Raw genomic sequence first — 17461 nt, forward strand, 5'->3', positions numbered from 1 at the left:
GTTCCTGTATCTGGATCGGCTGTCACTCTCCTGGAGCTTCTATCTACAGTCTCTGCAGGATACACTCCTGTTGTGAAGCTGCCAGGAGACAGTGGGTTAATTCTGTGGAGATTATATATAACGAGGGGGAGGGGTCTAGCCGTGGCCCCTCCCATCTGTCTGTTGTGTAATGAGAGATTACATAGGGTTATAGTGACAGTCCAGGGTGACCGGCGCTGGGACACGAGGGCTGCAGGCGTGTGACCAGGTGAGCGGGGGAAGGGGTCACCTGGGGGCTCACATTCCAGGGTCAGGGGTCAGGTGTCAGGTATCTGTCAGGGATCTGCAAAGAGAGTGACTTCATGCGTGAATCAATGACATCTCCTGCTCTCTGCTATCAACCGCTCAGGTGTTTCCTCCATCCTCCTCACATAGCGCCCCGCTGTCTCGTACTTTCTCACATCATTAGGATATTTGGGGGTTTTATGATCCCGAGCTACAATATTTGGGAAGTAGAGGAATCGGGGGGGGGGGGGGGGGGGCAAAGTGTCAGGCAGCAGCTTTAAAGCAATGAGAATTCTGTAATTCTGCTTTAGATGTACTGCACTAGGCAGATGATCAGGTGCCGGGTATGTAGGGGCCCCATTGCCGGCGGAGTGAATGGTCAGCACTGTAGCGCCCTCTCTCTGTAGGGATCAGCAGGATCTGCCCCATGTTCTGTGTGTGTTCCAGGTCTGCAGGATGGGCTCCACCTGGGAGGCAGTACAAGAATTCTACACCTGGGCCCTGGAGAATGGAGGTAAGATGAAAAGCCCCTCCCCCTGACATGTGAAGTCTGCTCCGCCCCCTTTAGGGTCTTAGGCGACCATACAAATTACACTGCAGTGGGTGATTGTAGAAGGAATGAGCCAATCACCTGGAGAAGGATGGTTCACTCATTGTTGTTCTTAGGGGCCATCAAACACACTGGTATCACATCTGACCATACATCTACCCATCCCCCCATCCAGACGTCCTTCTGTTTGTCCATCATACTCTTCATACATCCGCACCATCCAGTCGTCCATACATCCGTTCATCCTTCTGTCCATACATCTGTCCATTCATCCAACTTTATCCATCCACTCGTCCATGCATCTGCCCATCCAGTCGTCCATGCATCCGCCCATCCAGTTGTCCATACATCCGCCCATCCACTCGTCTATACATCCGCCCATCCACTCGTCCATACATCCGGCCATCTACTCGTCCATGCATCCGCCCATCCAGTCGTCCATACATCCGCCCATCCATACATCCGCCCATCCACTCGTCCATGCATCTGCCCATCCACTCGTCCATGCATCCGCCCATCCAGTTGTTCATACATCCGCCCATCCACCCGTCCATGCATCCGCCCATCCAGTTGTCCATACATCCGTCCATCCAGTCATCCATGCATCCTCCCATGCAGTCGTCCATACATCCGCCCGTCCAGTCGTTCATACATCCACCCATCCAGTCGTCCATGCATCCCCCCATCCAGCCGTCCATGCATCCGCCCATCCAGTCGTCCATGCATCCGCCCATCCATTCGTCCATGCATCCTCCCATCCAGCCGTCTATACATCCGCCCATCCAGCCGTCCGTACATCCGCCCATCCAGCCATCCATACATCCGCCCATCCAGCCGTCCGTACATCCGCCCATCCACTCGTCCGTGCATCTGCCCATCCACTCGTCCATACATCCGCCCATCCAATCATCCATGAATCCGCCCATGCAGTCGTCCATCCATCTGCCCATCCATCCGCCCATCCAGTCGTCCATCCATCCGCCCATCCACTCGTCCATACATCCGCCCATCCAGTGATCCATACATCCGCTCATCCACTCGTCCATGCATCCGCCCATCCATACATCTGCTCATCCACTCTTCCATACATCCATCCGTCCAGTGATTTATACATCCGCCCATCCAGTCGTCCATGCATCCGCCCATCCAGTTGTCCATACATCCGTCCATTCAATCATCCATGAATCCGCCCATGCAGTCGTCCATCCATCCGCCCATCCAGCCATCCATCCGCCCATCCAGTTGTCCATACATCCGCCCATCCACTCGTCCATGCATCTGCCCATCCACTCGTCCATGCATCCGCCCATCCAGTGATCCATACATCCGCTCATCCACTTGTCCATACATCCGCCCATCCATACATCTGCTCATCCACTCTTCCATACATCCATCCGTCCAGTGATTTATACATCCGTCCATCCAGTCGTCCATACATCCGCCTATCCAGTCGTCCATACATCCGCCTATCCAGTCGTCCATACATCCGCCCGTCCACTCCTCCATACATCCACCCATCGAGTCGTCCATACAGCCGCTCATCCACTCGTCCATACATCCGCTCATCCGTACATCCACCCATCGAGTCGTCCATACATCCGCTCATCCACTCGTCCATACATCCGCCCCTCCACTCGTCCATACATCTGCCCGTCCACTCCTCCATACATCCACCCATCCATACATCCGCCTGTCCAGTCGTCCATACATCCGCCCGTCCAGTTGTCCATACATCCGCTCATCCACTCCTCCATACATCCACCCATCGAGTCGTTCATACATCCGATCATCCACTCGTCCATACATCCGCTCATCCGTATATCCACCCATCGAGTCGTCCATACATCCGCCCCTCCACTCGTCCATACATCTTTCCGTCCGCTCCTCCATACATCCACCCATCCATACATCCGCCTGTTCAGTCGTCCATACATCCACCCGTCCAGTCGTCCATACATCCACCTATCCACTCATCCATACATCCGCCTATCCACTCGTCCATACATCCACCCATCGAGTCGTCCATACATCCGCTCAGCCACTCGTCCATACATCCGCCCATCCGTACATCCACCCATCCGGTCGTCCATGCATCCCCCCATCCAGCCGTCCATACATCCGCCCATCCAGTCGTCCATGCATCCGCCCATCCATTCATCCATGCATCCTCCCATCCAGCCGTCCATACATCCGCCCATCCAGCCGTCCGTACATCCGCCCATCCACTCGTTCGTGCATCCGCCCATCCACTTGTCCATACATCCGCCCATCCAGTCATCCATGAATCCGCCCATGCAGTCGTCCATCCATCTGCCCATCCATCCGCCCATCCACTCGTCCATCCATCCGCCCATCCACTCGTCCATACATCCGCCCATCCAGTGATCCATACATCCGCTCATCCACTCGTCCATGCATCCGCCCATCCATACATCTGGTCATCCACTCTTCCATACATCCATCCGTCCAGTGATTTATACATCCGCCCATCCAGTCGTCCATGCATCCGCCCATCCAGTTGTCCATACATCCGTCCATTCAGTCATCCATGAATCCGCCCATGCAGTCGTCCATCCATCCAGCCATCCATGCATCCGCCCATCCAGCCATCCATCCATCCGCCCATCCAGTTGTCCATACATCCGCCCATCCACTCGTCCATACATCCGCCCGTCCAGTTGTCCAAACATCCGCTCATCCACTCCTCCATACATCCACCCATCGAGTCGTCCATACATCCGATCATCCACTCGTCCATACATCCGCTCATCCGTACATCCACCCATCGAGTCGTCCATACATCCGCCCCTCCACTCGTCCATACATCTTTCCGTCCGCTCCTCCATACATCCACCCATCCATACATCCGCCTGTCCAGTCGTCCATACATCCACCCGTCCAATCGTCCATACATCCACCTATCCACTCATCCATACATCCGCCTATCCACTCGTCCATACATACACCCATCGAGTCGTCCATACATCCGCTCAGCCACTCGTCCATACATCCGCCCATCCGTACATCCACCCATCCAGTCGTCCATGCATCCCCCCATCCAGCCGTCCATACATCCGCCCATCCAGTCGTCCATGCATCCGCCCATCCATTCATCCATGCATCCTCCCATCCAGCCGTCCATACATCCGCCCATCCAGCCGTCCGTACATCCGCCCATCCAGCCGTCCGTACATCCATCCATCCACTCGTCCGTGCATCCGCCCATCCACTCGTCCATACATCCGCCCATCCAGTCATCCATGAATCCGCCCATGCAGTCGTCCATCCATCTGCCCATCCATCCGCCCATCCACTCGTCCATCCATCCGCCCATCCACTCGTCCATACATCCGCCCATCCAGTGATCCATACATCCGCTCATCCACTCGTCCATGCATCCGCCCATCCATACATCTGCTCATCCACTCTTCCATACATCCATCCGTCCAGTGATTTATACATCTGCCCATCCAGTCGTCCATGCATCCGCCCATCCAGTTGTCCATACATCCGTCCATTCAGTCATCCATGAATCCGCCCATGCAGTCGTCCATCCATCCGCCCATCCAGCCATCCATGCATCCGCCCATCCAGCCATCCATGCATCCGCCCATCCAGTTGTCCATACATCCGCCCATCCACTCGTTCATACATCCGTCCATCCACTCGTCCATACATCCGCCCATCCACTCGTCCATGCATCTGCCCATCCACTCGTCCATGCATCCGCCCATCCAGTTGTCCATACATCCGCCCATCCAGCCATCCATGCATCTGCCCATCCAGTTGTCCATACATCCGCCCATCCAGTTGTCCATACATCTGCCCATCCACTCGTCCATGCATCCGCCCATCCACTTGTCCATGCATCTGCCCATCCACTCGTCCATGCATCCGCCCATCCAGTTGTCCATACATCCGCCCATGCAGTCGTCCATCCATCCGCCCATCCAGTCGTCCATCCATCCGCCCATCCAGTGATCCATACATCCGCTCATCCATTCGTCCATACATCCGCCCATCCATACATCTGCTCATCCACTCTTCCATACATCCATCCGTCCGTCCAGTGATTTATACATCCACCCATCCAGTCGTCCATACATCCGCCTATCCACTCGTCCATACATCCGCCTATCCACTCGTCCATACATCCGCCTATCCACTCCTCCATACATCCGCCCGTCCACTCCTCCATACATCCACCCATCGAGTCGTCCATACATCTGCTCATCCACTCGTCCATCCATCCGCTCATCCGTACATCCACCTATCGAGTCGTCCATATATCCGCCCATCCACTCGTCCATACATCTGCCCATCCACTCGTCCATGCATCCGCCCATCCACTCGTCCATGCATCCGCCCATCCAGTTGTCCGTACATCCGTCCATGCAGTCGATCATCCATCTGCCCATCCACTCGTCCATCCATCCGCCCATCCAGTCGTCCATCCATCTGCCCATCCATCCGCCCATCCAGTGATCCATACATCCGCTCATCCACTCGTCCATACATCCGCCCATCCATACATCTGCACATCCACTCTTCCATACATCCATCCGTCCAGTGATTTATACATCCGCCCATCCAGTCGTCCATACATCCGCCTATCCACTCGTCCATACATCCGCTCATCCGTACATCCACCCATCGAGTCGTCCATACATCCGCCCCTCCACTCGTCCATACATCTTTCCGTCCACTCCTCCATACATCCACCCATCCATACATCCGCCTGTCCAGTCATCCATACATCCGCCCGTCCAGTCGTCCATACATCCACCTATCCACTCGTCCATACATCTGCCTATCCACTCGTCCATACATCCACCCTTCGAGTCGTCCATACATCCGCTCAGCCACTCGTCCATACATCCGCTCATCCGTACATCCACCCATCGAGTCGTCCATACATCCGCTCATCCACTCGTCCATACATCCGCCCCTCCACTCGTCCATACATCTGCCCGTCCACTCCTCCATACAACCATCCATCCATACATAGGCCTGCCAGTCGTCCATACATCCGCTCATCCACTCCTCCATACATCCACCCATCGAGTCATCCATACATCCGCTCATCCACTCGTCCATACATCCGCTCATCCGTACATCCGCCCGTCCAGTCGTCCATACATCCGCCCGTCCAGTCGTCCATACATCCGCCCATCCACTCTTGTTACTGACCGTTGCTTTGTTGTTAAACTGCATCTGCAGAACATTTGTGATTCTAGAAATCATCAATTTGTATTATCTTGTGTAGCCAGTGTTGTCCTGTCCTGTGATTTGCAGATAGCCGCACGGACCCATGGCTCCTCGTTTACTCGCCCGTTCCGGTCATCCTGATCTTTGGCATCTACCTCATTATTGTGGCCCTGGGCCCAAAACTCATGGAGGATCGGGAACCCTTCACCCTGCGCTCTGTCCTCCTCATCTATAACCTGGCGCTGGTGGGGCTCTCAGTCTATATGTTTTATGAGGTAAAACCATTTATCTGCTCCATGATCCACCCTCATCTCCACTGGTCCTTCAACTTCTATATCCTGATGTCTATGATCTGTGCTTTTACGTGTTTCATCCTGATCTTCACTCATCCTCCGCTTCCATGTTGTGATGTCTATGACCAGAGCTCTCACATACTCCGCCCTGATCTTCACTCATCCTCCACTTCCATGTTGTGATGTCTATGACCAGAGCTCTCACATACTCCGCCCTGATCTTCACTCATCCTCCGCTTCCATGTTGTGATGTCTATGACCAGAGCTCTCACATACTACACCCTGATCTTCACTCATCCTCCCCTTCCATGTTGTGATGTCTATGACCAGAGCTCTCACATACTCCCCCCTGATCTTCACTCATCCTCCCCTTCCATGTTGTGATGTCTATGACCAGAGCTCTCACATACTCCACCCTGATATTCACTCATCCTCCACTTCCATGTTGTGATGTCTATGACCAGAGCTCTCACATACTCCACCCTGATCTTCACTCATCCTCCGCTTCCATGTTGTGATGTCTATGACCAGAGCTCTCACATACTCCACCCTGATCTTCACTCACCCTCCACTTCCATGTTGTGATGTCTATGACCAGAGCTCTCACATACTCCACCCCGATCTTCACTCATCCTCCACTTCCATGTTGTGATGTCTATGACCAGAGCTCTCACATACTCCGCCCTGATCTTCACTCATCCTCCACTTCCATGTTGTGATGTCTATGACCAGAGCTCTCACATACTCCACCCTGATCTTCACTCATCCTCCACTTCCATGTTGTGATGTCTATGACCAGAGCTCTCACATACTCCACCCTGATCTTCACTCACCCTCCACTTCCATGTTGTGATGTCTATGACCAGAGCTCTCACATACTCCGCCCTGATCTTCACTCATCCTCCCCTTCCATGTTGTGATGTCTATGACCAGAGCTCTCACATACTCCACCCTGATCTTCACTCACCCTCCACTTCCATGTTGTGATGTCTATGACCAGAGCTCTCACATACTCCACCCTGATCTTCACTCATCCTCCGCTTCCATGTTCTGATGTCTATGACCAGAGCTCTCACATACTCCACTCTGATCTTCACTCACCCTCCACTTCCATGTTGTGATGTCTATGACCAGAACTTCCACATACTCCGCCCTGATCTTCACTCATCCTCCACTTCCATGTTGTGATGTCTATGACCAGAGCTCTCACATACTCCGCCCTGATCTTCACTCATCCTCCCCTTCCATGTTGTGATGTCTATGACAAGAGCTCTCACATACTCCACCCTGATCTTCACTCACCCTCCACTTCCATGTTGTGATGTCTATGACCAGAGCTCTCACATACTCCACCCTGATCTTCACTCACCCTCCACTTCCATGTTGTGATGTCTATGACCAGAGCTCTCACATACTCCACCCTGATCTTCACTCACCCTCCACTTCCATGTTGTGATGTCTATGACCAGAGCTCTCACATACTCCACCCTGATCTTCACTCATCCTCCGCTTCCATGTTGTGATGTCTATGACCAGAGCTCTCACATACTCCACTCTGATCTTCACTCATCCTCCACTTCCATGTTGTGATGTCTATGACCAGAGCTCTCACATACTCCACCCTGATCTTCACTCATCCTCCACTTCCATGTTGTGATGTCTATGACCAGAGCTCTCACATACTCCACTCTGATCTTCACTCATCCTCCACTTCCATGTTCTGATGTCTATGACCAGAGCTCTCACATACTCCACCCTGATCTTCACTCACCCTCCACTTCCATGTTGTGATGTCTATGACCAGAGCTCTCACATACTCCACCCTGATATTCACTCATCCTCCACTTCCATGTTCTGATGTCTATGACCAGAGCTCTCACATACTCCGCCCTGATCTTCACTCATCCTCCACTTCCATGTTGTGATGTCTATGACCAGAGCTCTCACATACTCCGCCCTGATCTTCACTCATCCTCCGCTTCCATGTTGTGATGTCTATGACCAGAGCTCTCACATACTCCACCCTGATCTTCACTCATCCTCCGCTTCCATGTTGTGATGTCTATGACCAGAGCTCTCACATACTCCACCCTGATCTTCACTCACCCTCCACTTCCATGTTGTGATGTCTATGACCAGAGCTCTCACATACTCCACCCTGATCTTCACTCACCCTCCACTTCCATGTTGTGATGTCTATGACCAGAGCTCTCACATACTCCACCCCGATCTTCACTCATCCTCCACTTCCATGTTGTGATGTCTATGACCAGAGCTCTCACATACTCCGCCCTGATCTTCACTCATCCTCCACTTCCATGTTGTGATGTCTATGACCAGAGCTCTCACATACTCCACCCTGATCTTCACTCATCCTCCACTTCCATGTTGTGATGTCTATGACCAGAACTTCCACATACTCCCCCCTGATCTTCACTCATCCTCCACTTCCATGTTCTGATGTCTATGACCAGAGCTCTCACATACTCCGCCCTGATCTTCACTCATCCTCCGCTTCCATGTTGTGATGTCTATGACCAGAGCTCTCACATACTCCATCCTGATCTTCACTCACCCTCCGCTTCCATGTTGTGATGTCTATGACCAGAGCTCTCACATACTCCACTCTGATCTTCACTCATCCTCCACTTCCATGTTGTGATGTCTATGACCAGAGCTCTCACATACTCCGCCCTGATCTTCACTCACCCTCCACTTCCATGTTGTGATGTCTATGACCAGAGCTCTCACATACTCCGCCCTGATCTTCACTCATCCTCCACTTCCATGTTGTGATGTCTATGACCAGAGCTCTCACATACTCCACCCTGATCTTCACTCATCCTCCACTTCCATGTTGTGATGTCTATGACCAGAGCTCTCACATACTCCACCCTGATCTTCACTCATCCTCCACTTCCATGTTGTGATGTCTATGACCAGAGCTCTCACATACTCCACCCTGATCTTCACTCATCCTCCACTTCCATGTTGTGATGTCTATGACCAGAGCTCTCACATACTCCACCCTGATCTTCACTCATCCTCCGCTTCCATGTTGTGATGTCTATGACCAGAGCTCTCACATACTCCACCCTGATCTTCACTCATCCTCCCCTTCCATGTTGTGATGTCTATGACCAGAGCTCTCACATACTCCACCCTGATCTTCACTCACCCTCCACTTCCATGTTGTGATGTCTATGACCAGAGCTCTCACATACTCCGCCCTGATCTTCACTCATCCTCCGCTTCCATGTTGTGATGTCTATGACCAGAGCTCTCACATACTCCACCCTGATCTTCACTCATCCTCCCCTTCCATGTTGTGATGTCTATGACCAGAGCTCTCACATACTCCACCCTGATCTTCACTCACCCTCCACTTCCATGTTGTGATGTCTATGACCAGAGCTCACACATACTCCGCCCTGATCTTCACTCATCCTCCGCTTCCATGTTGTGATGTCTATGACCAGAGCTCTCACATACTCCACCCTGATCTTCACTCATCCTCCGCTTCCATGTTGTGATGTCTATGACCAGAGCTCTCACATACTCCACCCTGATATACACTGACCCTCTTCATGAGGACCACATCTACCACACCTGATCTCCACTGATGGCTTGTGTTCTTCCTCAGTTCCTGGTGACGTCGGTGTTGGCTGGGTACAGTTACTTTTGCCAGCCGGTGGACTACAGCGACAGTGAGTTGGGCATGCGGGTGAGTAGTGTCTATTATAAATTATAATGATACAGGGGGGAACAATGAAGTATCACCGATAATAACGCAACCAAAAAAGAAACTTCCTGGAATGTCCTTACTCTGGTCCAATTGTACAATTTACTTTTCACATCAAGATTTTATACTATTTGTGACCAAAAAAACCCCAAAACATTTATTCCCCAGACCCTGGCAGTAAATTCAGACCTCAGATCAGGAGAGAACATTTATTCAGACCCCAGACCAGAGCGTTGGACTAATACCGACCCCACGCTGGACCCTCGGATTGTACTAGATCCAGGACCAGACTCTTAGATGTAGACCTTAGCCCTGACCTATCCTTTACTCCAGACCTTAGGCCAGACCCCTACAGAAAACCGATCCCAATCCCCAGTCTAGACTATAACTATAGATGTACAGATATTTATTGGTTCTAGGTCCCTGTTTGTTCATCGGGGCTCGACCAATGGGAGGACATTGGGTTTTGGGTCTTGGTTGAAGCAGCCTCTGTCTTTGACATTGTGGGCCCCAATGAAGGATCTGTCCCGGGCCCCAAGTATTGTGAATGTTTTATAGCCGTGTCCACATTATGGGCTCCTGGGCCCAGCACCTCCACACCCCGAGTGCTGCCCCAGTTGTGGAGTCCCCCCCTGATCTGATGTGTCGCTCTCTTGTAGATGGCGCGGGTCTGCTGGTGGTTCTTCTTCTCCAAAGTGATTGAGCTTCTGGACACGGTGAGGATCTCTCAATAGCTCGGTATTCTGGGGTGTATCTCAGTACTTTATGTGTATCTCAGCTGGTGTATCTCAGATAGTACATTATTCAGTGCTGTGGATGTATCTCAGCCGGTGTATCTCAGTACTTATGTGTATCTCAGCACTTTATGTGTATCTCAGCTGGTGTATCTCAGAAACTACATCACTCAGTGCTGTGATGTATCTCAGCCGGTGTATCTCAGTACTTTATGTGAATCTCAGCTGGTGTATCTCAGCACTGTGGATGTATCTCAGCCAGTGTATCTCAGCACTGTGGATGTATCTCAGCCGGTGTATCTCAGCCAGTGTATCTCAGCACTGTGGATGTATCTCAGCCGGTGTATATTCAGCCGGTGTATCTCAGCCAGTGTATCTCAGCACTGTGGATGTATCTCAGCCGGTGTATCTCAGCACTGTGGATGTATCTCAGCCGGTGTATCTCAGCACTGTGGATGTATCTCAGCCGGTGTATCTCAGCACTGTGGATGTATCTCAGCCGGTGTATCTCTGTGCTGTGGATGTATCTCAGCCGGTGTATCTCAGTACTTTATGTGTATCTCAGCCGGTGTATCTCAGCACTGTGGATGTATCTCGGCCGGTGTATCTCAGCACTGTGTATGTATCTCGGCCGGTGTATCTCGGCACTGTGGATGTATCTCAGCCGGTGTATCTCAGCGCTGTGGATGTATCTCAGCCGGTGTATCTCAGCCAGTGTATCTCAGCGCTGTGGATGTATCTCAGCCGGTGTATCTCAGCCAGTGTATCTCGGCACTGTGGATGTATCTCAGCCGGTGTATCTCAGCGCTGTGGATGTATCTCAGCCGGTGTATCTCAGCCCTTCCTTCTCTGGTTGCAGATCTTCTTCATCTTGAGGAAGAAGTTCCAGCAGATCTCCTTCCTGCACGTTTATCACCACGCCACCATGATCTTCAACTGGTGGGCCGGGGTCAAGTACGTGGCCGGGGGTCAGGGTGAGTCTGTGGCCCCCGCTACATTCCTGATGTTAACCCTTCCACTGTCTTATAACAGTTACAATATGTCAGGGATGATATAGAATTGTATTCCTTGGGTCGTTGCGATCCCGGGATGGATCATTTCTATCGGTTTTATGGCGCTGATCACTTTTCACACCTCGGGGCACTGAGCCGGGGGGGGAGTCATTTTTTCCAGGATAATCTTCTGGAATTTTCTTTTCTACCATTTTGGGGACTTTGACCTTTTGATCACTTTTTGTAAAATTTTTCATATGTTGCAAAATAATGAAAAACGATTATTTGGGACATTTGTCCGGTCGGGAATAACCGTTATTATTTTCTCATAGATCGGACATTTTGGGATGGGGGAGACTTGTTTTTAATGTTTATTTTTATATTATATATATTATTACTATAATTTTTTTTTGCCCCCCCCCTGTAGCTTCTTTAACCCTATCTTGTCTGATCTTACTACTATGGCAGTACATGGGGATTTTACACAGAACTTCTGTAATTGGACCGTGTCGGATCTTATAAAGAAAAGCAATCATTGTAAATGTATGCACACACAAAGGGGCGTGGCTAGGGGTGTGACCAGGGCGTGGCTAGGGGTGTGACCAGGGGCGTGATTTATGCCCCTCTTTGGTCGGGAGGCATGTAACACACCCGTCTTCTCCCCCACTCCCTGTTGGGGTCACCCAGCTTTCCCCACCCCTCAGCACCTATCAGGGCTGTAGGACAGATGGGTTGTGGTTGGGCTCACCCCTCTTGTCCCCCTCTTCTTCCTGCAGCCTTCTTTATCGGGATGCTGAACTCGTTTGTCCACAGCTTCATGTACCTCTATTACGCTCTGGCGGTGCTGGGGCCCGGAGTACAGAAGTATCTGTGGTGGAAGCGATACCTGACCATCCTGCAGCTGGTAATAATATATACATCACATCACAGGACGGTATTATATTATATATCACATCACAGGACGGTATTATATTATACATCACATCATAGGACGGTATATTATACATCACATCACAGGACGGTATTATATTATACATCACATCACAGGACGGTATTATATTATACATCACATCACAGGACGGTATTATATTATACATCACATCACAGGACGGTATTATATTATACATCACATCACAGGACGGTATTATACTATATATCACATTATAGGACGGTATTATATTATACATCACATCATAAGACGGTATTATATTATATATCACATCATAGGACGGTATTATATTATACATCACATCACAGGACGGTATTATATTATACATCACATCATAGGACGGTATATTATACATCACATCACAGGACGGTATTATATTATACATCACATCACAGGACGGTATTATATTATACATCACAGGACGGTATTATATTATACATCACATCACAGGACAGTATTATATTACACATCATATCACAGGACGCTATTATATTATACATCACAGGACGGTATTATATTATACATCACATCACAGGACGGTATTATATTATACATCACATCATAGGACGGTATTATATTATATATCACATCACAGGACGGTATTATATATCACATCACAGGACGGTATTATATTATACATCACAGGACGGTATTATATTATACATCACATCACAGGACGGTATTATATATCACATCACAGGACAGTATTATATATCACATCACAGGACGGTATTATATATCACATCACAGGACGGTATTATATTATACATCACATCATAGGACGGTATTATATTATACATCACATCACAGGACGGTATTATATATCACATCACAGGACGGTATTATATTATACATCACATCATAGGACGGTATTATATTATACATCACATCACAGGACGGTATTATATTATACATCACATCACAGGACGGTATTATATTATACATCACATCACAGGACGGTATTATATTATACATCACAGGACGGTATTATATTATACATCACAGGACGGTATTATATTATACATCACATCATAGGACGGTATTATATTATACATCACATCATAGGACGGTATTATATTATACATCACATCACAGGACGGTATTATATATCACATCACAGGACGGTATTATATTATACATCACATCATAGGACGGTATTATATTATACATCACATCACAGGACGGTATTATATTATACATCACATCACAGGACGGTATTATACTATATATCACATCATAGGACGGTATTATATTATACATCACATCATAAGACGGTATTATATTATATATCACATCATAGGACGGTATTATATTATACATCACATCACAGGACGGTATTATATTATACATCACATCATAGGACGGTATATTATACATCACATCACAGGACGGTATTATATTATACATCACATCACAGGACGGTATTATATTATACATCACATCACAGGACAGTATTATATTACACATCATATCACAGGACGCTATTATATTATACATCACAGGACGGTATTATATTATACATCACATCACAGGACGGTATTATATTATACATCACATCATAGGACGGTATTATATTATATATCACATCACAGGACGGTATTATATATCACATCACAGGACAGTATTATATATCACATCACAGGACGGTATTATATATCACATCACAGGACGGTATTATATTATACATCACATCATAGGACGGTATTATATTATACATCACATCACAGGACGGTATTATATATCACATCACAGGACGGTATTATATTATACATCACATCATAGGACGGTATTATATTATACATCACATCACAGGACGGTATTATATTATACATCACATCACAGGACGGTATTATATTATACATCACATCACAGGACGGTATTATATTATACATCACAGGACGGTATTATATTATACATCACAGGACGGTATTATATTATACATCACAGGACGGTATTATATTATACATCACATCATAGGACGGTATTATATTATACATCCCATCACAGGACGGTATTATATTATACATCACATCACAGGACGGTATTATATATCACATCACAGGACGGTATTATATTATACATCACAGGACGGTATTATATTATACATCACATCACAGGACGGTATTATATATCACATCACAGGACAGTATTATATATCACATCACAGGACGGTATTATATTATACATCACATCATAGGACGGTATTATATTATACATCACAGGACGGTATTATATTATACATCACATCACAGGACGGTATTATATTATACATCACAGGACGGTATTATATTATACATCACAGGACGGTATTATATTATACATCCCATCACAGGACGGTATTATATTATACATCACATCATAGGACGGTATTATATTATACATCACATCACAGGATGGTATTATATTATACATCACATCACAGGACGCTATTATATTATACATCACAGGACGCTATTATATTATACATCACATCACAGGACGGTATTATATTATACATCACATCACAGGACGGTATTATATTATACATCACATCACAGGACGGTATTATATTATACATCACATCATAGGACGGTATTATATTATACATCACATCACAGGACGGTATTATATTATACATCACATCATAGGACGCTATTATATTATACATCACAGGATGGTATTATACATCAAATCAAATCACATTACATTATTATATTATATCACATTACAAATATGTACTATATATCACATCACTGGACGGTATTATATTATATATCACATTATAGGTCAGTATTATATATCATATCATAGGACGCTATTATATTATATATCACATTATAGGTCAGTATTATATATCATATCATAGGACGCTATTATACATCACATCACATCACATTATTATATTATATCACAGGACGGTATTATATTATATCACATCATAGGACGGAATTAAATTATACATCACATCACAGGACGGAATTATATTATACATCACATCACAGGACGGTATTATATTATACAGCACAGGACAGTATTATATTATACATCACATCACAGGACGGTATTATATTATACATCACATCACAGGACGGTATTATATTATATATCACAGGACGGTATTATATTATACATCACATCACAGGACGGTATTATATTATACATCACATCACAGGACGGTATTATATTATACATCACATCACAGGATGGTATTATATTATACATCACATCATAGGACGGTATTATATTATATATCACATCACAGGACGGTATTATATTATACATCACATCACAGGACGGTATTATATTATACATCACATCATAGGACGGTATTATATTATATATCACATCATAGGACGGAATTATATTATATCACATCACAGGACGGTATTATATTATACATCACATCACAGGACGGTATTATATTATACATCACATCACAGGACGGTATTATATTATACATCACATCATAGGACGGTATTATATTATACATCACATCACAGGACGGTATTATATTATACATCACATCACAGGACGGTATTATATTATACATCACATCACAGGACGGTATTATATTATACATCACATCACAGGACGCTATTATATTATACATCACAGGACGCTATTATATTATACATCACATCACAGGACGCTATTATATTATATCACATTACACATATATACTATATATCACATGACTAGGGGCTGAGACCCTGATGTTATAACATGATATCGGTGTAATGATATAATGGCGTCTTGTTTCCCGCAGACTCAGTTTGTAGCGATCGCTCTGCACTCTGGATACAACCTCTTCACGGACTGTCCCTTCCCAGATGGGTTTAACTTGGCCGTCTTCATGTACATCATCACCCTCATCATCCTCTTCCTCAACTTCTACTACCAGACCTACCTCCGCCGGCCCCACAAGAAGAAGGCGTGAGCTGTTAGGGGCCACGCTCACTAAGTGCCTTATCCGTGTCCCCCACAAGTGCCCAGGGACCGTCATATTACCTCCATGTACAGGTGACACCACAGGCTCCTCCCCCTGACAATAAAAGTGTTTTCTAGAGCGGCTCCTCCTCTTTGTGTGTATGTGTCATGGTTGGAGCCCCTTTCCATGTCATTCGGGTTAGAGGACCCCAGAGGGGAAGGTGATTGAGTCACTGGAGCCTCCTTAGACTTATAATAGTCAGACCTCCCTGACTTGGTTTCAATCACTTTTGCTAGTTGTCAGTCTGCTCCTGGCTGGTGGCACCAGGTACTGTCCCTCTGGTCAAGTTCCTCAAATTGTTCCTGGCCTGGAGGTCCAGCTTCTCTGAATCCCAGGAAGATTTAGTATAATGACTCTTTGAAGCCATTTGCCTACCCCTTGGACGTCTCTGGCCATGTCCACCAGTTCCAGACCCCAAGCTCCCTATCAAGGCTCTAGAACGATTGACTATTCCTGGACAGGAGGTCCAACGTTCCCAAAACCCTGGAAGGTTTAGCAGAATGATACTAGGAAACTCCTTAGGTCTGCAAGGTCCATGGCAATGGCCATCAGTTCCAGACCCAATCCTCCCTATCATGGTTCTAGAACTCTTGACTATTCCCGGCCAGGAGGTCCAACCTTTCTCAATCCCTTGAAGGTGCAGCAGCATATGAAACCGCCTGCCTTCCTCTCCAAGGTCCATGGCCATGGCCACCAGCTCCAGACCCCATCCTCCTTATCAGGGTTCTAGAATTATTGACTATTCCCGGCAAGGAGGTCCAA

General features: G+C 47.4%; 1 protein-coding gene across 1 annotated transcript; it reads left to right on the top strand.

Moving 5' to 3' along the window:
• Positions 1-145: 145 nt before the first annotated feature.
• LOC140076274 (very long chain fatty acid elongase 4-like) lies at positions 146-16774 on the top strand. Its single transcript, XM_072122826.1, has 8 exons — positions 146-247; positions 712-778; positions 6110-6297; positions 9959-10039; positions 10717-10773; positions 11651-11765; positions 12560-12687; positions 16478-16774. Exons 2-8 carry the CDS (start codon positions 721-723, stop codon positions 16646-16648), a joined length of 798 nt encoding a protein of 265 aa, XP_071978927.1. The 5' UTR covers positions 146-247; positions 712-720; the 3' UTR covers positions 16649-16774.
• The last annotated feature ends 687 nt before the right edge of the window (positions 16775-17461 follow it).

The sequence above is a fragment of the Engystomops pustulosus genome, chromosome 8 (assembly GCF_040894005.1).
Source record: "Engystomops pustulosus chromosome 8, aEngPut4.maternal, whole genome shotgun sequence".
Lineage (NCBI taxonomy): Eukaryota > Metazoa > Chordata > Amphibia > Anura > Leptodactylidae > Engystomops > Engystomops pustulosus.